The sequence below is a fragment of the Platalea leucorodia genome, assembly GCF_965183815.1.
Source record: "Platalea leucorodia genome assembly, chromosome: 7".
NCBI lineage: Eukaryota > Metazoa > Chordata > Aves > Pelecaniformes > Threskiornithidae > Platalea > Platalea leucorodia.
In genome coordinates, this window is record NC_138829.1 from 66602396 (window position 1) to 66627317 (window position 24922).

Consider the following 24922-nt stretch of genomic DNA (forward strand, 5'->3'; position numbering starts at 1 on the left):
AGGTCAGCGCGGGAGCGATATTTAAATGGATCGGGCTTGCTTAATACCCGGCGGAGTAAACCAATATCCCGCGGCGGGCGGGCGGACCGACCCCCCCCGCCCGCCCCGCTCCCCGCCCGGCCCGGCCCCTCCGCGCCCTGCCCGCCGCTCGGGGGGCGCCGGGGGAGCGGGGGCCGGGCCGGGCGGGCGGGGCGGGGGCGGCGGCGGCGGGGCCAGGGAGGCGGCGCGGAGGCTTTAAGCGGGGCAGCGCGGGGCGGCGCGGTGCCTGCGGCCGCCGCAGCCGCTGGCCGGAGGCGCCCGGGCGGGGGGCGAAGCCGCTCCGCGGGGAGGCGGCGGGGCCGGACCGGGGCCGGGCCGGGAGGCTCCCGTTGGGCGGCGGGGGTGTGGGATCCGGCTCCGCTGCCCTCCCGCCCCTCATAAAGCTTTGATGAGACACTTGAGCCGCCGCCCGTGTTGCCGGGGCGGCGGGAGGCGGCCGGTGGGACTGGGCGCCCGGGAGAGGATGTGACTTCCCGGAGGGGACCCGGACAGGCTTTGTGTGGACGAGGAGGTACGCGGCGCCCCGCCGGGAAACTTGAGGGGCCGGGGGCGGGCGGGCGCGGGCCGGTGCGGGGCGTCCGGGGAGCGGGAAGGGCGGCGGCGGGGCGGGGAGGGGGGGGGCCGGGGCAGCCCCGCGCAGCCCCGCGCAGCCCCGCGCAGCCCCGCGCCCCTTTGTTCCCGCACCTGTCGGCCCGGCCGGCGCCCGGCGGGGCGGGCGGCCCGGCGGGGCTGTTGCGGGGCCCGGCCCCGCCGCGGCGGGGGCAGCGGCGCCCTCCCGCCGGCCTGAGGGGGGCGCGGGGCCGGCCGAGGCGGGGCCGGGCGCGGGGCGCGCTGCCCGCGTGGCGGCGCCCTGCGCGGGGCGCGGCCGTTGGGCGGCGGGCGGCGCCCCCTGGCGGCGGGCGCGCGGCGGGGCGGCGGCCCCGGGCCCTCGCTCCCCTCGGCGGCGGCGGCGTCCCGGGGCCGGGGCGGGCGGGGGGACCCCGCCGCGGGGCGGGCGGGCCGCGGCGGCCGCCAGGGGAGCGGTGGGCGGGGAGGGACGGGGCCGGGCGGGCGCCGCCCCGGCGCTGGCGGGCGAGGTGCCGTCAGGGAGGGGAGCGATGCACTTGTCGGAGCGCAGCCGTCGCCGGAATGTGAAGCACGCCGGGCGCCCTCGCCGGGATTCCGGTGCCGTGGGGGCTTTGTCCTCCGCCTCTCCCGCCGGGCGTGGGGAGCCCGCCGTGCGCGGCGGGGAGGGAGGTGGGCGGCTGCGGGCCCGCGCCCGGCGGAGCGGCGGAGGGCAGGTCCTGCCCTGCCCCGGCTGCCAGCGGGGCGGACAGCGCTTTCCCTCCAGCCAGAACGGAGCTGGCGTTAGACGGTAAATTGGGTCGGCGGAGGTTTAATTAATGCTTCGGAAGCCTTGCGCTATCCCGCTGATTTTTTTTTTTTTTTTCTTTTATAGGATTAAAAGCATAAGGTGTTACAACTGTGGGCCACGCTGGCTTTGCTTGTTTGTTTTTAAGAGGTGCTATTGGTATCTTGGTTTGTACATTACGGTTAAAACATGAACTTTTCCTTTCAGTTTATTGTAGTTTGCTGTTCCGAGGTTATGACTATTGTGAGATCAATAGTCATTACTTATTTATGTTTCTAGTAACACAGTGCTAATGAATGCAAAGAATCTATCCTGGCGATACATTTTTCTTCAGCGACTATTTCTGTAATCTTTAATTCATGGTGTGATAAGTACATAAAATGAATTTCCTTGGTTGTCTTTAGATCCGAGCAAAGGGCCGGGCAGCGAGCTGCCTGCTTGTGGACAGGAGTGGCTTTTGCGTCGCTAAGTTTGAGCGGCCGTTGGGCAGCAGAAGCGAAGGGTTTGCTCTGTTTGCGCGTGGTCCCGAGCGAGAAGTCGTCATATCGTCCTGCTCGGTTGCGTCAGGTAGTGCCTTGGCGCGAATCCATGGCTCCGCTTGCAGAGCAGGAGCGCTGCCTGCGAGCGCTTGGGTGAAGACTTGACCCCAGTGATGGCCCAGAGTAGGTCTAGGTATGGAAGAACGGAAACAGAGGGGACACTCTTGGCTCTCTCCGAGGTGCGAATCCCATGGTTTGGCACGCGAGAGGAGGCGGCAGCTGTCAGGGGGATGCTACGGCTCCCTGCGTGCGGAGCGGCAGGGCACTGGCTGTGTAAACAAACCCGGGGCGAGGGAACGGGAGAAGGCAAACTGCGACGTTCTCCTGCCTGCTCTGGGAGCAGCAGGACGGAGTGCTGTCCCGCACCGGGGTCTCGGAGCAAAGCAACGGCTCCGTTTCAACTCTAAAATACCTTGAAGGAGCTGGTAGACATTTCAGCTATTTACTTAACGTAACTAGATGCAGGAGCCTTTCTACAGGGCTCTGTAACTCACAACAATTTTCTGCTGTAGTACTACCACTTAATGTTCAGCTTCACTGAACCTCGGCTGGGAAAACCCATTTGTAAGCAGCGCGCCTTCTGTTCATGTCACCAGTGCTCTCTGCTTTCCGGAGCTGCAAGGTAGATCCCATCGTTATATGGCTATGAAATCAGGGTAAACCAGGTCACAAGCATCAAGAACACTTTATCTGAATAATCCAGGTATAACAGTGGAGGAAAATGGGAAAGGACTTGTATCGTGGAGGGAGTAAGGCTAAACTGAAAAATGTTTAATTTCAAGCAGTGTGCTTTTAAACACGAAGGCATTATGTTGTAGTGTACTGCTATGGGAGTACTACAATATGCTGGAATACTACGAAACGTAGTGCACAGATGCAAAGGATTTTAAAGACTCATTAAAATGTGAAAGAATGTAGTGGAAAATAAGGATCTGTGCTTTTGCCTGAAAGCTTTGCATACAGTGACAGTGCTGAGCTGGAAGTAGCTGCCGTTAAGAGTCCTTGCAGTACCTGTAGCACTTTCTGCAACTGTTACTCTGCTGTCACAGCGAGGAGAACACAAGAAGCTGCATGTTTAGCTCAGATAATAGTTCTCTGCTGGGGTGCAAGTGTAAAAGCAGGTCACAAGAAGCTCATAGTAGGAGTGGGAGACCCTCTCATCCCTCTGTGGGTAAGCCTGCATGAAGATGAGGAACAATTCACTCTGAGTGAATTGTGTAATAAGCGTGGCCCCATTTAAAAAAAAAAAAAAATTCCCATATCTGCCTTCCTGGTTTATATAAAAGGCTAAAATGTTGTTCTAAGAATGTGCCCCATGCCTACGCTAGAAATCTCACGTTAGGCATTGTGTGAACTGGTGGAGGCTCCACTAGAAGAGGATATATGCTTTTAATAGGTTAATTACCAACTTGTCTTGACCTGTTTTCAAGCATATGTTGCGCGCACTTCGTTCCTCCTAAATAGCTAAAACGCTGCTTAATTAGGAAGCTCTCAATCATTTCTTAGATCAGTTCATACACTGGCATTCTTGGTAACGCTTAGCTGTGAACACCCTTTAAAACGAAGCTTTTAAAAGCACTGAAGCTAAGCTATTTTTGCGTATTGCCAAAATGAAGTGGTAACTCAATAATCTCCCGTCTTCGGTTTCAGCTGGGAAGGTGCTGTACGTAACAACTCTTTTGTTCCCTGCAGTACACCGTGAGGAAGCGGTACAGGTGTGTACTGAGCAAACTGCCTGGTGCACAAGCTGGGATGGGGCTGGTAGGCTGTGCCTGCTGTCTGGCAGCTCATCAATCTTACTGGTTCCCTTCTTTATCCGTACCTATTATTCAGTCTTATTTTTGACTGTAAGTTGTTTGGGGCTGAGATAATCTTGCCTGTCATCTGTTCTTGGGACCTGACAAGGACTCCTCAGCGCTTTTCTAATACAAACAATAAATAACAGATTTTTTGTATGCAGTGCATACTGGCAACTCTGCTATGGTGCCTTAAACTTACGTGTTATCAACATAAATCCTCATGCTGCTTGATTTGGAAACACCAGAATATACAATAACAGAAGAATAAAATGCTTTAATTTTGGAGATACACGTGTGAGTTGACAGGGTAGCCATTATACTGTGGCCTATGTCCTCTGAGGATACAATCTTATGTTGGCCGTGTTGCTTACAATTCTAGGCTCTGAGCAGTCCAATGCGGAATGCTGTTTGCAGGAGTTGCTCATAAAGAACGGGACAGTCACACGCATAAAGGGTAGGTTATCCACAGGGTCAGGCTCATATTTTCCTCCTTTGCAACATTCAGAATGTAATTATCAGGCAACTGTAGGCCAGTGGAGTTCAACTGCTACACCCAACAGTAACAGTCAGCATGGAACAGTCTGAAATACCGAAGATGCTGTGGACTTGACAGAGTAGGCAACAGTTTTACCAAAAAAAAAAAAGCCAACCTCATCTCAGGCACATTTTCTGCCCTTTTATGAACAGAGGATTGGCTGGGATGATGCTGATTTGATGTGATTGTAATCCTTTAGTAACACTGATACTAGTGGTAGCAGAACGTCCCATTACAGCATAATCTAGGCATCACAAATGGCTACAGCTGTCTGAAGATGAGTCCCATGGACAACCAGAGGAAGCAAAGGGAAACTTCAGTTAGTGAATTTTCATGCCCTGGTGACAGCTGCCATAAGGCTGTAGCAGTTGTATACTTTCCTCGGTAAGAATATTGTGTCTTTCAGAGAACTCATTTTTTGAAACCAGTTAATTAGGACAGTTATTTCTGGCCATGGCATTTGTAGAGAACAGAAGGCACGATTGTTCTTATGTTTGTTTCTCCGAGTCCTTTGATCGACTAGAATCTCTCAATGCTTTACGCTATAAAATACCTCAATGCTTCGGCAGTTCGTTTCTTTTCTTGCCTACTTGGTTAGGAAAATGCAGAAATCCTTGTGACTCAGCTTCAGACTACTATAAATTATGAAGAAATGGGGGAGGGGGTCACATTTCAAATTAGGAAAGGCAATTCTAGGAGGATGGGAGGAATACTGGTTGCTAAATTTGAGATAAGCATCTCTTGGTATCTCAAAATCTGAGCAGCTACCGCCACCTAGAGATGCACGAACCACACACGCTGCTATGGCTGGCTCTTGCAAGCGAGGCTGGGCAATTAAAATGAGCGAGGCTGCTGATCCCTGTCGTTCCTACTCGCAGCAGTAAGTTTAGTGTATGCATGCGGGCTTTTGTTAACCCTGTAACTGAGGTGGTACCTGCGAATCCTGCTCCGGCGGTGCAGGTAACTAATCTTGATACAGTCTTCCTCGTGTGGCTCAAATAGGTAAACAAGAAGGATCACTTTCAGTAAATCATTTGCTGACTGAACTTTAGACTACACCTAAAGAAGTATTTGCAAGTCAAATTTATACTGGCTTGTTACAGCTGTCGGTGAGACTTGATAGTGCATCCAAAGCTTGCACCAAAGTGCAATGTAGAACCAGTCCCTTAAGGATCTGAGTTGGTTTGGGGGGAGAGGGGGTTTCTTCCCCCACCCCATCATTGAAGTCTACTTGGCAGGGGGTGTCCTTTAGTAGATATTTGGTGGAATAGAAAAAAATCCTCATTTTCTTAATGTATCAACTCAGCAGCCTTTAGCTTGGTTTCACTAGATCCAGGGTTTTCCCAATTTCAAAATCAAGTATCAAACTTAAACTGGGTATGTGGGTATTTGTTGCTACCTAACAGCATGGAATACACTTTTTATAACTGCCCCTTGGTTCTTAGAATATAGTTTCCTGGTTTGTTTTGAGCTCACAACTTCTGATTTTGATGTTTTGCACATGAGTCTTGGCTGTAGCAGGTTCTTCCTCTGCATTTTGGGGAGAAGAATAAGCACTGTTCCCTATTTAATTTGTGAGGAACTGCTTATAAAGAGAGACAATGTGCCTTTTTTACCCACTGAACTCATAATCTCATGTGCAATTATTTCTGTTTGACTGTTACAGACACAGTATGTTTTGGGGGCTTTTATAGTAACTGCTAGCTGATGGCTATCAAATGCCTGGTGGAATTAGAAACCCAACACAACTGAACCTCAGTGGGAGTTGAGAACTTCCAGCTCTCAGAGCCTCGAAAATGCAAGCTGCTAGTTGGTGGCATGTACTGCGTATCTTTCCAAGTGATGGTTTTGATAATTTCTTAAGATACTTGAAATCTGTCAGTGTAAAGTATATCGGGATAAGTGCTTAGTGTATAGCTTCTGAGGGAACAGAGTTTTCCTGGGGGAAACTGAGGAGTTGTGACACAGGGGCATTTGCCATTCAAGTCAGGAGGCAACTGCAGACTGTTTATACCATATGAGGGTGTATGAGGAGAGAGCCATTGTACCAAACTAGTGTTTGAAAAACTACCCTTGCCTCAGGTGGACTTCCACATCCAGCCTCTGCCTCTCCAGTGCAAGTAGCCTTGTAGTCCTTTGCATGCATGTAGCATAGCAGGAGGAGTCCGGAAAAAGATCGAACTAGGCGAAGTCTCGAGCAAAATGCTGTTATACGCTCTTTAGTAACTCAGCATGCAAAAGACTTGGAGCGTGTTGCTGCAGTTAAAGCTGTAACAACAAGAACAGGACTAGATTCTCTCCGCTCCCTCCCCCAATCTTGTAGTACCTATCTTATAAAAGAGAGTTAAGCATAATCTTGTGCCAATTCTAGCACATGTTATGCCTTATCTAATGTGATCAAAACACTGCTTTCTTTAAACCTAACAGCTCCTGGAGAAATGCAGCTTTGTCTAGATCAAGGAATTAAAGGTTGTGATCTCTGGATTCCTTAGTCTGTTATGCCATTTACTTTCTAAGCTTGGTGCAATGTTTAGTATCCATATGGTTTAGTTTACCCTTCTTTACGCTGGCCATGGCGCTCTCGATGAGTGCTCAGTACTTGATATACTGAGATGAAAAGAAATGAAATCTAAACTTTATTCAAGGGTTGGATTAGTAAGTAAACCAACCTACCCTTAGTTATAGCTGTCACCGTACTACAGAAGTGTATGGGCACTGTTGGGATGAGCGACAGGACTTGTTTGCGGTATTTCTAGATAATTGTGCCTGCTGGCTGCCTGCATTAAGACTTGGATCTTCGCTTGCTATTTACATTCCTTTTGAGTTGATAATCCAGTTTGACTGAGCCGTAAATGCCAAGAGAGAAATGCTATTTGATAGAATTTGTACTGAAAGCCAGTGTGAGTCCAAGGGGGAAGCAAAGCCACTAACAAGTTCAAGCTGGCAAGGGTAACTTAACCAGCACCCGTGCCAGGAAACTGTGGTGAAGTACGAATTTGCTGCTGAACATCACGACCGCCCTTTATCTTTATAATGGGTTGAACCAAAACTAGAAATAAACACACGTGAAGTTCTCCATTTTTGCTTTTCCAGATATGAACATTACAGTTTATGTCAATGTCATGATTTTTTTTTTTGTTGGCAGCTAATGTCCTGCAGACTGGTGAAGGATTGTTTTTATTTTATGGGAGGCAAAAAAGGATGTTTCATGTCTCATTACAACAGCAGGGTACTTACTGGTATGGTGTCTGCAGGTTGCTGCCAATGAAATGGTGCAAAAAGAGGATAAGCAGGTGCTTTTTTAAATCTCACAGAAATACAAATTTTGTGTAATGACAAGAAAAAGAATGTCTGAAAATGAGTTTTCCCGTTAAAAGCTAATGATTCGTACGTGAATTTAAAACAAAGAACAATGCTGCCTTCCTTGGAAGACTAATGATTAATTTCTGCTGCCCCCTGTGTGAAACTTTTCTGTCATTGAAACTGCAAAAGTAGCAGGAGCATTAATGATGAGCGGGGATGTTGCAAAAGGAAAATGAGTCAAAAAAACCAAACAAACAACAAAAAACCAACAGCAAAAAAACCCCAACAACCTCATCAGAAATAAGATTTAAGAAACTACTTAGAGGTCTAAATCTCCAAAGAAGTCTACCTCTGAGGCTGACAAACCTAGATGCAACATCTTGAATTCCTTAATCCTCAAGCATGAAGTCATATCACCTGGTTCTTAATCAGTTTTGTTCAACGTAGATATTGCTGTACATTTTTTTTCCTTGCTCTGATTCCTGTAACTGCTATGAAAATTATAGAATCATAGAATGCTTTGGGATGGAAGGGACCTTTAAAGGTCATCTAGTCCATCCGCCTTGCAATTGGCAGGGACATCTTCAACCAGATCAGGTTGCTCAGAGCTCCATCCAGCCTGGCCTTGAATGTTTCCAAGGATGGGGCATCTACAACCTCTCTGGGCAACCCCTTCCAGTGTTTCACTGCCCTCATCATTGTAAAAAATTTCTTCCTTATATCCAGTCTGAATCTACCCTCTTTTAGTTTAAAACCATCACCCCTCGTCCTATCGCTATTGGCCCTGCTAAAAAGTCTGTCCCCATCTTTCTTATAAACCTCCTTTAAGTACTGAAAGGTTGCAATAAGGTTTCCCCACAGCCTTCTCTTCTCCAGGCTGAACAGCCCCAGCTCTTTCAGCCTCTCCTCATAAAAGAGGTGCTCCATCATCCCTTTGATAATTTTTGTGGCCCTCCTCTGGACCCTCTCCAACAGGTCTACGTCCTTCTTGTACTGAGGACCACAGAGCAGGACGCAGTACTCCAGGTGGGGTCTCACCAGAGCGGAGTAGAGAGGCAGAATCCCCTCCCTCGCCCTGCTGGCCACACTGCTTTTGATGCAGCCCAGGATACGGTTGGCCTTCTGGGCTGCAAAAGCACATTGCTGGCTCATGTCCAGCTTTTAATCTATCAGTACCCCCAAGTCCTTCTCGGCAGGGCTGCACACAATCCCTTCATCCCCCAGCCTGTACTGATACCAGGGATTACCCCGACCCAAGTGCAGGACCCTGTACTTGTCCTTGTTGAACCTCATGAGGTTCACACAGGCCCATTTCTCCAGCCTGTCCAGGTCCCTCTGGATGGCATCCCATCCTTCAGGTGTGTCGACTGCACCACTCCGCTTGGTGTCATCTGCAAACTTGCTGAGGGTGCACTCGGTCCCGCTGTCTATGTCATTGATGAAGATACTGAACAGCACTGGCCCCAGAATGGACCCTTGAGGGACACCACTCGCAACTGTTCTCCATCTGGACACTGAGCCATTGACCATTACCCTCTGGATGCGACCATCCAGCCAATTCCTTATCTACCAAACAGTCCACCCATCAAATCTGTATCCTTCCAACTTAGAGAGGAGGATATTGTGAGGGACTGTGTCAAAGGCCTTACAGAAGTCCAGATAGATGACATCCATAGTTCTTCCCTCATCCACTGATGTAGTTACTCTATCATAGAAGACCACTAGGTTGGTCAGGCAGGACTTCCCCTTGGTGAAGCTGTGCTGACTGTCCCGAATCACTTCCGTGTCCTCCATGTGTCTTAGCATAGATTCCAGGAGGATCTGTTCCATGATTTCCAGGCAGAGGTGAGGCTGACAGGTCGGTAGTTCCCAGGGTCCTCCTTTTTACCCTTTTAAAAATGGCTGCAATATTTCCCTTTTTCCAGTCCCCAGGGACTTTGCCTGACTGCCATGACTTTTTCAAGTATCGTGGTGAGTGGCTTAGCAACTACATCAGCCAATTCCCTCAGGACTCTCGGATGCATCTCATCGGGACCCATACACTTATATACGTTCAGGTACCTCAGGTGGTCACGAACCTGATCTTCTCTTGCAGCGGGAGGACCTCTGTCCTCCCGATCCCCATCAAGTGGCCCATTGACTTGGGAGGTGTGAGGAGAGAAATTGCCAGTGAAGACTGAGGCAAAAAAGTTGTCGAGTACCTCAGCCTTCTCCTCGTCTGTTGTTATAAGCTCGCCACTACTGCTCATCAGAGGGGGTACGCTTTCCTTAACCTTCCATTTCTGGTTAATGTACCTGTAGAAGCCCTTACTATTTTTTGCATCCCTCACCAGGTTCAGCTCCAGCCGAGCCTTGGCCTTCCTGATCCCATCCTTAAACAACCGGGCAGCGTCCCTGTACTTTTCCCAAGATACCAGTCCCTTCTTCCACTGCCTGTGCAATCTCTTCTTGGCCTTTAGTTTGACCCCCAGGTCGTGGCTCAGCCATGCCGGCCTCTTCCCTTCCTTGCCTGAATTCCTGCACCTGGGGATCAAGAGCTCTTGTGCCCTGTGCAAAGCATCCTTGAAGACCTGCCAGCTCTGTTCTGCTCCCTTGTCCCTGAGAGCCATTTCCCAGGGAGTCCTGTTGATTAACTCCTTGAAGAGCTGGAAGTTTGCTTTCCTAAAATTCAGGGTTCTGACTAAACTCTTCACCCGACCCTTACCTCTCTAGACTGTGAACTGAAGAATCTTATGCTTGGAAATACCAGAAATCATTTCCCCTGCTTCTAGCTAATGGAAGGATAGGTATGCAATGAGAGCTAAAAACCACAATAAATAACTTTCATGTCTACTCTAAATTAAACACTTTGGAGCAAGTCTTCAGTTGGAAAGGACCACCAGACCTGTTAGTATTCAAGTTGTACTCACTAGAAAATGACTGCAGGGGAACTGCTCATACTCTGCGTATCTTGTAGTTAGTCATGTTCAGGCATACTTCAAAACATGACTCGTAGTTTTGTTGAGGACAGTCCTGAGCCATTTGTATTTTTAACAAAAAGATACATCTGTGGAGATGCATTGGAAAAAAAAAAAGATGACTAGAACTCAGTCATCTTTTTTCCTTTCATTGTTTCGATGGGAATGGTGCTGCTACCCTGGCTTCATCCCCTGTAAGGGCTCAGCACCCGTGTTATGAGTAGGCATAGCCTTGCTCTTCTCCATTTTACACACGTTAAGGCTGACCTTTGGTCCCTGGCGAGCTGCCTGGTTTGCATTTATAGGGCTGGTGAATACCTATTTGTGCAGTAGTAGTTCTCCATGGGAATAGGTCTTTCCTGACTTTTGTAGCAAATTTGCTGTGGGTAAAAGCAGTCTCTGGATGAGACGGGAAGTTGTGTTGCATTTCAAATCCAACCTCTTAGAGCTTTTAATGGTGAAGAATGGTTCTATTTTAACACTAGTTTTGCTTTTCGTATTGTTCTTTGTTATATAATGGTTGAGCCCACAAATTAGAAGCATGAGGCTAAAAGCTGAAGAATGAAGGAAGAAACAGAAAGCCATATGGCAATAGCAGGAGGTCCTGCCACCCCACCTTAGGCTCATGACAACATGCCCTACATTTAACCTACAGTCAGAAACTAATTAACGACACAGATGGAAGTGAGCTAGCATATGTATTCAAAATAATACCCCTAAGGTTTTAATCAGCTGCCCTGCCTCTTTCTGGGTTAGACATCTAAGTTACCATAGAGAGATTTGCAAAATACGTGAATGATACATATGGTTAAGGCAGCTTTGTGTAGTGGCTGAAGCGAGGGATTGGGAGCGGGGGCTCCCCTCTTCTCCTCTGGTTCAGCAGCGACTTGCTGTGCAGTCCAGGGTAAGTTGCTTAAACGTCTTTATGGGCTTCAGCCTACCCAGAAGGAAAATAGGATTTCTGATGCTGTTCCTCCTCACCTACGGATGTTGAGATTCAGTGGTTGCAAAGCACTTTGGCAGCTTTGATAGTGTGTTCTCCAAGAAATGTTGTGCAAGTGGAGGGTCACAGCGGCATAAGTACCAGGTCGCTCTGCTCTTGCAACTTCTAAGTGTTTTTTTCCTCTCTAGAACTACTAATTAGCTCTGATAAGGCAGCTCTGCTTTTGATTTTGAATAGGTTGGTGACTTCTAGATAATGTATCGTGTTGTGTGGAGATTTGAGAGAGGGAGAACGCTTAGCTGTTTTCAACAGACTAATTGGGTAATTTAATGTTTCTTGCTTTAACTTTCTCTTTCCTCCACCCACCCCCAGCTAGCTGAAGAGAGGCTCTCCTTCCCTCCAGGGCAGTAGGATCTGCTTACGTAAAGGGACAGGTATTGAAGTTTTTTCTAGAGAAGTGTTTATTTAATGACCGAAATCCCATATACAAACCTACCCTTTGGAGCTTAAGGGCTCTTAGAGTGCGAACAGTACGCTGGCAGCAAAGCCACTTTCTTCAGCGGGGGTGTCTGCGCGTGAAACAAGACACCCAAGCGCCGAGCGGAGGAAAGTCGGGTGGTGTAGGGCTGGATTTTGCATACTTCTGTTTATAGGCATGTCTGGGCTATTTATGTGCTTATATCGGTGGGGGAAGGGAGGAGCTAGTCTGCACACCTAGAAAGCTTTTTTTTCCTTCCTCTTTAAAGTGTAAGTATTACCAAATATGCATGTATCCCTCAGGAGTCCTGAGTGTGAGGGCTGTTTTGCTGAAACCTGTCACATTTTGTTCTGATACAGCTATTAGCTATAGCTTAGGTGTTGGCCCCATCTGATTTTTATGACCACATAAGTACTGGGCCACCTTCAGAGCTGGTATAAACCTATGAACAGAGCACTATGGATTTACACCAGGTGGTGACTGTGTCCACCAGAATGGGGTCCACTGGAACATACTGCTTCAATGTACCTCAGTGGTTTTTGTGGAAATAATTTCCCATGATCCCGCAATCTATAGTTCTATCTGGTGCAAGTATGAAAAGTCAGGAACCAGGTAAACTGCAGTTTTAATTGGGGAGGGGAAGGACCCAATGTCCATGTAATTCACAGGAATCACAGTCTAATACTGTGAAAGAAAGTACACCATTGTACAACTAGGAGAAGGCAGGAGCCTGATAAATTAATTTTTTCTGCAAGGCTGCAAGTTTTTCTTTATGTTCCATTAAACGTTTGTACCTTGAGCAGTACAACTAATGAAGCTTGTTTTCAGACACTTGCATCTTTGCCAGACGTACCTCTTCACCCCTTCTAGTAATTCCAAACCCTTTTCCTCTGTGGAGCTTGTGAAATGAAAGCAACACTACAGCGTTTTAGGTCTGTAAGTGGGTAAGCCCGTACACGGGTGTTTGCCTGACTGAGGATGGAGGATGGGGGGAGCTTATTTGGGTGGGTCTCAGCTACTCACATGCCAGTTACAACACGCGACCGTTGAAATAGCGGTGTCTGTGAAACTTGGATCCCTCTATTGAATCCAGTTGAAGCTGGCCCCCAATTTTTTAAGACAGATTAGGGATAGAGACCCAGGCATAGCAATTGCAAAGGTCTTGTTTCAACATGAAACCACTTAGAAGGTGGGAAAAAACCTGAAAACTATCGTGCTTTGAAATCTGTGGTGTGCTGCGTTGTCATAGTAGAATATCGGTGGTGAAAGATGCTTCTTGCCAAAGTGTTTTCAATACAGTTATGTTAACATATTAACATAATTTTCCACCAGTGTTATCTCCAAAGAAAGCCGTTGTCACAGCAGGGCACATGCAGGGCTAGCTGCCCAGTGAGGTGGGTTAGATTCCGAATGAGTACATCCTTGTTAAATGCAAATTCCTCATTATTCCATTAATGTAGGTGGCTTTGCAAATTTACAAACTTCTGCTCCTGGTCTGGTTGTTCCCGTGTAACTTTGGACTTGAGTACTCCCAGAAGCTGCTCTGGTACCTCAGTGTAAGCTTTTATCCCTTGCCCCTCTATGGAAAGTATTTCCATGGAGATGCCGTGCTAACAACTGGACGGAGCGTGTGTTGAGAGAAATTTGCACACGAGGGTGGGCAGCCGAGATGACTGATAACACCACTGGCAAATGCAGGCATATTTTTAATACCTGTCAGGGCTCTGACAACAGGCATTTCCAGTTTCTGGTTCACGCACATCACAACCTACTGATCTGCTTTGTTTCAAGGACTGACTATGGCTAAAAGCGAGGTATTCTCTTACAGCAATGCCACACAGAGTCAGGGTCCCAGCAAAGGTAAGAGTCTTGCCAACAAATGGGTATAGCCCTTGCTCTCCTCCCTTGCCCTAGAGAAAGCACTGGCTGCCCAAACCATGGGTAACTGCTCCATCTGATGCTTATGCTTTTTAACCATTGATTTTCCTTGGCTAAGCTTCACTTATGTTCCTGTTGAGTGCATAATGTTCTATAGGTCCTAGGAAGTTTGCCACTTGCAGCAGCATCGATGGGTGCGTGGGATGTTTTACATGCTGTTCGGTAGTTTATAGGCACTCGTAAGATCCACGCTCAACTGGTACAGCAGCTTCTGGGTTGTTTCAGGGCTGCTGGACACATGTCACAGTACAAGGGATCCAACTCACGCTAGTTTGCACGCAACGTGCTCCGTTCTGTTCCTGCTCTCGGGTGCCAATTATCCTTGACTTCAGTGGGAGCTTCATGTGTACTTGGCAGAATAGCTTAGCCCTGTGACGATCCAGTACAGTATTTCGTACCAAAGAGCCCTAGTGAAATGGAAGACAAACCACAGATGCTGCTCAAAGGTCTGAGGTTCTGCCCTAACATTCTTCTGTGCACAGGTTGAATTAGCATTATATAAAGCTCTAGTGGCCATCAAAGCAAATGATTTCGGAGAACTGTAATTATCTGCTCCCAGGGAGGAACCAGATAGCATCTTGGCACGGAGTAATTATTTCATGGAATGGTTTTGTGGTTGTTTTTCTTGTTTTGTGGGGGGTTTTAGGTAGCCTATTCTATAAGTGAACTTTCACAGAAGTTGCATAATGTTACTTCTGAATGAACACAGTAATGGCATGAATGTATCTTGACAAATACTCTAAAACAGGTTAATGCAGTTTTCTAAGCCTGAAGTCAATTTTGAAATTGGAATTTGCTAATACTTAGGTTTTAGGCTTGGAAGTTATGTCCTTACTGTACAGTATTTCTGGCATGGCAATAGGAGTGGGCATGTTACCCTACCTCTGATACTCCCGATGAGCAAAAACAAACTTGCAGGTAGCACGTTTATTTGAGCGGGACTTTCACTGCACACTTTGGTACGTCAATGTGAAATTTTGGCACAAAATGTTGCGGTAAAGCATATTGTGTTTGATATGTGTAGTGGCATGCACACAAGTACCCTTTTGGAGCTGCGTTTCTTTGTTTACAGCAGGGATCGCAAACCCCCGCGCAGTTTGAGTGCCCCGTGTGCGGGATGCTGTACAAACAGCTGGAAAGGCAGTATGTGTGTCACTGGCTCAGCAATCAGTTCCCATTGTAAAAGTATAAAAATAGTGCACATCTGTTCTCTTCCATGGGTGTTGTCTCTCTGAAAGCTCTGATACCATCTGTGAGTCTGGCCTGCTATTCCTTCACTCGCGCATACTGCCAAAACTCATCCTGCCTGTTTAGTGGTATGGGCAGAATGGGTCTGAGCTCTGTCCGACAGAAATCCTACTGGGAACTCCTCGTAGTCCTGCACTTGGCCAATTGAAGTATAAGCATGCTTGTAATGAGGAGGCTGTCTGGTCTGTGCCCATTAGAGCAGCTGTATTCTCTTTCCCGGAGCTTAGAAGCGAGCGTGCCCTTTGTATGGCTATTTGAGTGCCCAGAAAGGTATGATGAAAGTTTGTAGGAAACTCTGATATGTAACTCTGTGAAAGATCGGGGATGTACTGTCATGGCATTATTGCTTTGCCATTATTTTGAGTTCTTTCCCACCTCTGGTCGACAGGAGAAGTTGTGATTTTTTGTACGCATTGGGGAGAGAGTCTGATGAAACCTTGGAACCTCACAAAAACTCCTTGTAGTGCTTCAAACGGTTGCATACTTCTCCAGAGCCAATGTAGGCATTGCTGGAGTTTCTTTGCTCTTAGAAGCTGTACCACAGGCAATACTTAGCAACACAAGATGAAAGCAAATTTCTTATGTTAAAAGTTGTAGTTTACAAACTACTTGTAAATTTGCTTGATATTTATCTTAGTCTTCAAAATGGTTCTTCATCTCTGCTGTCTCTGGCATTATGGCTAAGTAGATTTTATTACCTCAGGGAAAACCAACACAAGAATAAAAATAAAATGGGTTTCTTCCTGACATGAAGAACTAACTTACAAGAATACAAATTGGATGTGGGTGTGCATGTGTATGTATTGGGGGGGAGGGAGCTTTATTTTCAGTAATAAAAAGTAATTATATAGTTTGCTGCTTAAATAGCCGCAAGGATAACCAGAGTGCGTCAGACATCCAGTTATGCATGTGTTAAAGGTTAATACTATTTGTTCTCAGTACATTTAGTCTTCGCAAATCATGTGCTGACATGCATCCCATTTTGGTATCTGTTCACACACTCCGGTAATGATGCGTAGAGCAGGGGCTCATGCCTGTGCCATTCAGTAGTATTTAGTAAATTAAACTTTTGTATAAAGGTCTTAGAAAATAGCAAGGCAGAAAATGAATGTCTTCTTGCTGCTAATTTTATCTTCCACTGCACGCTCCTTTCTGGAGATTAAAGCATTATGAATCTATTCACTACTGAAAGTTATTTCAACTTTCATAGCACATATCGGGATGCAGAAAAGCAAGTACCTGTTCACAACTGTTCTTCGGGTCTCCCTGCTGGAAATACAACCTGTTAAGCTGCTGGATTTCTGCCTAAAATAATGAAATAAAACAATTAACGGGTGAATCCTCATTAAATACAAATACTGAAATAAATAGTATAGCTAGGTAATTGACTGCATATGTAAACTAGCTGTAGATAATTGACATGACCTTCATTTAACGAGCCTCCTTCCCATTAGTGGAGACGACTGCCACAATTATGTGCCCTTAGTCTAGCTGTAATTGTATGGACTTTATTGAAGTACAAACTAGGTCACGTCTTCCTGAGATCTGGTCCATGGTGGGTGACCTCTTTTCATTGCTTCAGCTTTGCTATGCTGCATGAGAGAAGGAGGGATGTTCATGCAGCCATGAGAATGGATGTTGTTCAGGAAACCAGTCTCAAATGTAATTTCAACAGAGATGTCTTGTGTGACCTGAGGGAGTAGCTTAAGGCTAGGTCTCCAGGAGGCCAGCATACATCTATTTTAAATAGCTTATATCTATTCTATACAAGTTAGTAGATATATACAGCAGTCTATGGGACAGCAATTGAATGAAGATTTCCTCTCCTAGAGAAGTCTTTGATTTTTTTTATGCCTAGTGACATAGCTGAACAGGGGGAGTGCAAAAGCTGCAGCCTTTAGTTCTTCTTCCTGGAAAGTGGGGAGACCTGAACCTCCTACAGCTGAGAAGGGAGGGGATAGATGCATGACAGGACTACAGACTGTATCATCAGTGATTTTATTTTGTATTTTTCTAGCTGCATGCCTGACTAAAAGTGGCCATGGCTACTCTTTTGTCTGGCATTCAGTTGTATGGATGCCCTCAGAACATGTGGTGTCAGCCAGGTTGCTCCGGTTAAGAAATACTCAGCGCTGATGTGCCGCCGATGCAAATAGTTGCTCAGTCTAGCAGGGTAGCGTCAGGCGTGGGCGTACACAGAAGTACTGGGACATCTCCACGCAAGGCCTCGTAGTGTTGGATGAGCCCAGCGTGGAAAGGGGCAGTACCTTGCTCAGTAGTAGCATGCTGGGAAACCAGGAAAATACAGCTTTCTCCCATGTTCCCACCCGGTTCCGCTTCCGCATGGGGTGGCATTATGGCTTGCTCGTAATCGGAAGGGTGTATGTAATCTGTTAGCGTCTGAGGTTTACAAGGCACTTATTGTAACAGGACAGGCAGTATCTTTAATCTTTGCAACATAATGAAGGTTTGATGGTTGGGGAGCAGAGGAAAAGGACTGGAAGCTGCCATCCAGAGTGTTTCCAATGACCTTTTTGGTGCTGCGTTGGGATATTAGTCCTGCCTCGCTAAGTAAGAGATGAACCATGCATTCATGAGTCAGTTCAACAGTAGCTGAAATGTGTGTTTCTACCCATGGAGTGAGATTCAAATCTTATTCAGCTACAGCATGATAAATTAGTAGATTTTGAGCAACTGCTACTAGAGATCGCTATGGCCTCTAAAATGAAGAGATTTCCTAGGTGTTAAAGTATTACTTTCTCATATTAAATCACTTGATATCATTTTGCTGCCAAAGACAAGGACTGTGTACATTGCTCAAGTCACTGTCAAGATAGAGGAGTCTTTTCACGTCCTGATTGCATAGTTCGGCTTTGTCTGGGACTTTTTTACAAAGAAGTAGATGTTTGATCTGTGTTTGCTTGCTAGCAATACTCCATGTGTCTGTGCTGCTAAAGATTACTTTGACATACTCTTCTTCTGTTATAAATGGGAGGGAGAGGGGTGGCTTTTAGGGGACCACATTTTCTTGTGTGTTATCAGTATGTTATGTGGATAATGGCTGTCTTAAAGCTGTTGGTTTTCAGAGCGTAGTTGTACATTGTTTCTTGCTACCCCAGATAATAGCGGCGGTTGTATGTCGTCAGATGGGATGTAAATTGATCAAGCTTGACAGCAGTTTCCTTCCTAAATGGAAGGCAAGATTGATTCAGGAAGGATTAGTTTAATGTGATATATAAAGTACCGTTAGATCTGGTGACCAACCAGCCATTGGCAGAGGATGCTGAGGACTTTCAAGTCAATTGGTGAGGTTTCTCTGCACCTCTCTGTCCTGTCTTCTTCCTTGTAAGAAAAATGCCCGTGCAAAGAAAGTTGCACAGCCACTATTCTGTTCATTTCACATCCCTCCAAGTTCATTGCTACCATAAGAAGTAAACAGCCCAATGACAATAGTGAAGGATGTGGGCTGGTCCAGGAATCCTTCTGTCCTTTGTTCACCTACCTAACTTGAAAAGCAGATGTTCAGCCTCCAGCTGGTGCGCTTAGCTGATGGGTGCAAGCTTCTCCTTCTCTGTTTTGTGCTTGTCTTGGTGCCTCTTGTGTTGTGTTCTCTCTCTTTTCCACTGGAAGGCCCTTTGGGGTACTACGTGCACAGACAGAGTCTGTCCTCCAGAGTCAAGGTATTGGCCGGGACCTCTGGGCACCGCTCTAATAAAAATAACAGGAACTTGATTGGGAGCCAGAAGATCTGTGTTCTGTTCACTGCTCTGGTGGTCACAAAGTGTGATATGGGTGTTTGGGCTTTTTTCCCTTTTAAGTTTTATATAAAACAATTCTCAGAAGAGGGAGTTTATGAATATTATTATTTTTGTTGCCTGTTCCACTGGCTCTGCATTTGTATGCTAGCTGAACCACCCCTTCTCCCTCTTGTCTTGTCTCTCCTTGTTTGATAAAGGAAGACCGATAACCTTCTTCCTTGTGCTGTAAATCATCTCTGTAGTGTCTCTCTTCCTCCCCTTTGAGGAAGAAATCTGTTAGTACTCCCTGTAGAATGTTTTAAAAGTCCTAGGATGAAAAAAGTCTGCAAAATATTAATGTTCTGCATGGTTAGAGCAAACACTATGTTCCTGTGAGTCACAGATGTCAGGTTTGTTTAATCTTAATAAATCTATGCCACAATAACACTTTTACACAGGAAGAGAGATGGAGGGATGAAGGAAGAGTTGTGCTGGGGTAGAGAGGATTCTTAGTCAAAATCTTGTTTAGTGGGGGGCTGGGGGCAAGGGGGGCACAGACACAAACCCAAACGCTCCCCGCCCCCACTTCATTGAGTAAACTTTGAGACCTACATTTTGGGCACTGCCTTTATAGTACATATTTCACTTTCTTTGTATCTTTTATGATAGATTGTCTTTCCATGTTCGAGTCTTAAGAGTACTAGTTTCCCACAGCATATTTGCAGGAGATGAAGTAAGGCTTTTTACATAGCACCCTGTTGGCAAACAGAAATAGCATTTACTCCAATGAGCGCTGCCAAGTATGAGGTACTTCCGAATGAACTTCAAAAGCTCTGAAACAAGCATTAGCTGCTGCTTCAAAAATGTGAACAATGCCATTGCTTTCTAGCAAGCAGAACTGGTGAGAGCAGGGATCGGAAGGAGGAAAATAACAACGGGATGTGATGGATGTTGTAGTAGCACTTGGGATCGGACAGAAAGCATAGCTCTCTGTCACTACAGGATTTGGGGGGGTTCTTGTTGTAATAGCACCTAAAGTGTGTACTCTGCACTTGAGGAGGAAACAATTTCTACCCTGAGGAACGTACGATCTACAGAGACTTAGTAAAGCCCTTGGGAAGGAGCAGTCGTACAAGCCCAGGCTGTTGGGAGTGCTGACAGGAGTAAGTCGTGCTGATTCCAAGGCTGGTGAGGAGTTTTCTTCCTGGCACTCTTTCCTGGTGCTACCCCTCCATGCTCCATGAGGACAGAGCCAAGTGTACACATAAGCCTCAAAGCGTGGCCCATACCATGCGCCAGAACTTGGGGCAGAATGTGAGAGAAACAGGCAAACGGCTGTGTTGCAAGATGGCAGTCGGGCTGGTTGTGCTTCTGGTTTTCATGCTGAGCTCTGGGCTTTAACTGGGTTTAAATAGGTGCTTTGCCCGCTTGAGAACAGGCGGTATGGGGCTCTGGGAAAGCACGGTACAGTGGTTCTGGTACTGTCATTTCAGTATACCTCTTTATCAGCTCTGTAATCCAGCAAGTCCCTTCCATGGCATTCACATGATGCCAGCAATCTTTCCAGCTCAAATTTAGTACGGTAGCAAGCATACTGTCCTGGACCATTTTCTTGTTCTATATTTATGCATACATACCTTCTACTTTTAGATGAGGAATTGACCTGCTGAGACCTCAGAATTTGTATGTCCTCCTCCTGTGTTTTGAAGGTTGCTTTCAAAATACAAATGCAATTTATCCTGGTGCTGTTCAGTTTCTTGTGGAGAGAACGATGAACTATTTTTGGCATAGTGAGATCTTAAAAATCAAATATGTGCATTTGCACTTGAAATGAATTCTTGCCTTCCTCGCTTGAGAAGCAGCCTTTTACTGCTGAAATGTTTCATTGCTAAATAGTGGTTCTGCTTTTGCTGTTACTTGAAATAGGTGTAATCAGTCAATAAATAAGGAGTCCGCATAGTATCTAATCTAATACTTACTACAGAAAGACTTTGGCACGTAAGAGCTCTGACTTGCTGGTATCAGTGTTGCTTAAGCTTTGGCATATGCTTTATCTGAAACTCTAAATCAAAGAACACCCTTGTACAAGAGTATGCTTTATCACCAGTAATGAGTTGCGGCTGCATGCGGCAGATCTCTGCAGAAAATGCGTAATGTCTCATGACAACTCAGGTGAATTCTTATTATTCTGTCCCTTGTAAGTTAAATCTTTTTTTTTTTTTTTTTTCCTTGTCCTTAACAGTTCCACCAAGTGAGAAGAGTGATGACCATCCTTTTCCTTACTATGGTTATCTCATACTTCAGTTGCATGAAAGCTGCCCCGATGAAAGAAGCTAGTGTAAGAGGACAAGGCAGCTTGGCTTACCCAGGTCTTCGGACCCATGGGACTCTTGAGAGCCTAAATGGGCCCAATGCTGGCTCAAGAGGACTGACATCGCTGGCGGACACTTTTGAACATGTCATAGAGGAGCTTCTAGATGAGGACCAGGACATCCAGCCCAGCGAGGAAAACAAGGATGCAGACTTGTACACATCCCGAGTCATGCTAAGCAGTCAAGTGCCTTTGGAACCCCCACTGCTCTTTCTGCTCGAGGAGTACAAAAACTACTTGGATGCTGCAAACATGTCCATGAGGGTCCGGCGCCACTCTGACCCAGCTCGCCGCGGGGAACTGAGCGTATGTGACAGCACGAGCGAGTGGGTGACGGCGGCAGAGAAAAAGACTGCAGTGGACATGTCTGGGGCGACCGTCACAGTCCTGGAAAAAGTCCCAGTACCCAAAGGCCAACTGAAGCAATACTTCTATGAGACCAAATGCAACCCCAAGGGGTACACAAAGGAGGGCTGCAGGGGCATAGACAAGAGGCACTGGAACTCCCAGTGCCGAACTACCCAGTCTTACGTGAGAGCTCTCACCATGGATAATAAAAAGAGAGTTGGCTGGCGCTTTATAAGGATAGACACTTCCTGTGTATGTACATTAACCATTAAAAGGGGAAGATAGTGGATTTGTGTTGTATAGATTATATTGAGACAAAATTATCTATTTGTATATATACATAACAGGGTAAATTATTCAGTAAAAAAATAATTTTATGGACTGCATGTATAACTGAAGTTTATACAGTACAGTGGTTCCACAATCTATTTATTGAACATATCCATGACCTGAAGGGGAACAAAAGTCATTTGCGCACAAGTTTAAAAAAAAACAAAACAAAAAAAAACCAAAAAAAAAAAGAAAAACAAGCAAACAAAAAAGTCTGCATTACATTCCTCGATAACATTGTGGTTTGTCGCCGTTGCCAAGAATTGAAAATATAAAAAGTTTAAAAAAAAAAAAAAATAAAATTGCATGCTGCTTCAATTGTGAATTGATGATAAACTGTCCTCTTTCAGAAAAATAAATTGAACCAAAACATTCCGTTTACATTTTAGACAGTAAGTATCTTTATTCCTGTTAGTATTATATCTGTTTACTGCTTTTAACTTCTGATAGCGTTGGAATTAAAACAATGTCAAGGTGCTGTTGTCATAGTTTTACTGTTTCTCTTTTACTTTTGAACTCCCATCAGATTGAAAAAGAAAAAAATCATTACCGTATTCTGGATTAAAAACAAATTTGTTTTTTGTATGTTGTGAAGGTGTTTGCAATAGCAATCCAACTACTGACAAAAAAATAATAAAAAAAAAAGAGGCAACTGAAAAAGAATGGTGATGTTCCACTTCACATTGTTGAACTTCAGGCTTAAAGACAGCACTTATTTAACCGTATGGCAACATGCTTTTTTTGGGTTATTTTTCTTTCCTTTTTTTTTTTATTTGCTGTCTTTTGAGACCTGCATTTGCTTAGACCATGTTTGTTTGTGTTTGGGGTTTTTTTTTCCCTTTCCTCGCTCTGGAAAGATGTTGGTTGTCATCTTTAAAATATTTCACTTACCATACAACTGGAGCTTGTCATATAGAAAATATTCTATAGAGTGCTGAGAGCAATGAGTTTCACGTAATAAAAGACTTTGTGCTTGGATCAAGTGTCTTGGTGAAGCACAAGAAGAATGTCACTAGAAAAGGGTCTAGCAAGATGAGAGTGGATTTGAAATCAGGTTGGTCATGGGACTGGGTAACTCAGCCAGTTCAGGGACAAATGACAGTGGTTTGGGTTGACTGAGGCTACCCGGAGCGTAGTCGGCACTGAATGTGGTCCTGTGCATCCTCTGAGAGTTGCCATGTACGCTGATGCAGGTAGCACAGCCTCACCTCCAGAGCTTGTCTAGCAGCCCCAGGCCCGCAAAGCCTGGTGTGCGAACGGCAGTGGCATCCCTGCCCGAAGGAGCCCTGGGAAGGAGCTAGGGAGTGAGGCAGAAAGACGCCTTGCCTCTAGCTGAAAGCAGTTAGCATTTATGTTCGTGTGGCTCTACCTCTGCTGTCAGCCTTATTTCATGAAACAAATATTGGCATAAATATACTCTTGAAGTAAGTGAAGAGCAAGTGCTGGAGGAGTCGGCTTAACGTTGCTTCGGTTGCGATAGATGTATTTAGCCCTGCACTACCCCTCTAACTGTCCTGACAGAAGTATTTCTAAAAAGGCAGGTTGTAAGCTGAAGAGCTGTGCATAGCGCTTGCACTGACTACAGTGGGCAGAGAGGCAGAAATAGCTCATTAGTGAGCTCACTGAAGGCAGATGCTATATTTGTAATTCCTGTAGATGAAGAAAACTAGCTGAACAAAGAGGAAAGTACTGCAAAACATAACTACTTCTGAGTGCTGCAGGATCTGCATTAGTTGGCCTTGCTGTTGAAGTTAAAAACCTGGTCTGGGCAAAGCTTGTTTGAAATATGATTCCCCCCATGATAATTCTATTTGAAGAGTATATTTAACGCTGGGTTTATGTCATTACTCGTAGAAACCCATGCTGGAAGCTAACAGGCACCCCTTCAAAATCAGTGATTTCTTCTCCTTGGTGTAGAAGGGCTTCCCCTTGCCCTGGACAGCGGGCTGCCAAGGGAGAACCATCCCAACTGTGAAATGAAAGCCTTTTGCGTTGGCTATGTGCTTGCTGGACCGTGAATGAGAAGAGAGGGTTGCGTGACCCACCTGAACTTCAAACTTCAGCCTTCCCAATCAATTGCAGATATTCAGGCTCCCACATAGAAATCAGAAATGAAAAAAAAAAAAACCGTACTGAAATGTCTCAAAACTTCAACTGAAGTATTCTTTGTGCAAATTGAGCATCAGTGGAATGGAGAATTTCATTTCACTCTGGCCAGTACCTGTATGTGTAGTATAATTCTTTGCATTTAATAACCCAAACATGGCTCAGGAGCTATGCTCAGCAGCATTCCTAACCGAGAGATGGTGTAATGGTGGCTCCCCTCAAAACCAGGGCTGGTTGCTTAGGAAGAGGAAAGGATGATGCTAATGAGTGAATAACAAACAGATCACTTATCTAGACTGGAAAAAGAAATGACAGCTAGGATATGACAGTAATCTAATTCAGACACAGGAATAAAATAATTCCCAGTTCAAATAAATTGCATTTCTAAAAGAGAAGTATTAATGCATAAATCACCCTAGAGAGAAAGTTCCTCGTTTCCCAAAGTTAATTATGGCAATATCCGTAAGTCAGAAGTCCTCACCTGGCAGAGGTGAGGGTGGCACTGGTGCGGCAGAATTAAAACAGCGGGACGGTAGGTTCAGGGGCATAAAGGGCAGCCCACGCGGGTGGGGGACTACGGGATGGAGCTGAGAACCGACAGAAGAACCCTGTCCTGTAACTACATCTAGAGTGATGTTCCCCATAGTACCCCAGTTCTGTGCCGATAGATACAACGTGAAACTGGCCATTAAACTGCAGTCCCGCGGCTCTCGCCTGCCTGACCTAATGCATCCATGAGCACAGGCTTGGCAGTTTTGGTTAAAACGGAGACGGGGGGCGGGGGTTGGTTTTCTTTCATGTCACTTAATTAAACTCTTGCTGTGGTCTGTTTGTGACAAAGGTATATCATGCATGTCAGCAGGCCTAGTGCTGTGTTAAAGTAAAGACTCTTGCAACTGT

At 46.0% G+C, this 24922-nt stretch overlaps 1 protein-coding gene across 2 annotated transcripts; it reads left to right on the forward strand.

Moving 5' to 3' along the window:
* Positions 1 to 427: 427 nt before the first annotated feature.
* BDNF (brain derived neurotrophic factor) lies at positions 428 to 21871 on the forward strand (the record flags this gene model as incomplete). 2 transcript variants are annotated; one of them, XM_082316917.1, is made up of 2 exons in its annotated part: positions 428 to 550; positions 21110 to 21871. In XM_082316917.1, the coding sequence occupies one exon, from the start codon at positions 21131 to 21133 to the stop codon at positions 21869 to 21871; it is 741 nt and encodes a 246-aa protein (XP_082173043.1). The 2 variants fall into 2 exon arrangements, with proteins under 2 accessions (XP_082173043.1, XP_082173044.1); XM_082316918.1 differs by lacking the exon at positions 428 to 550 and adding an exon at positions 13775 to 13804.
* Between the last annotated feature and the right edge of the window lie 3051 nt (positions 21872 to 24922).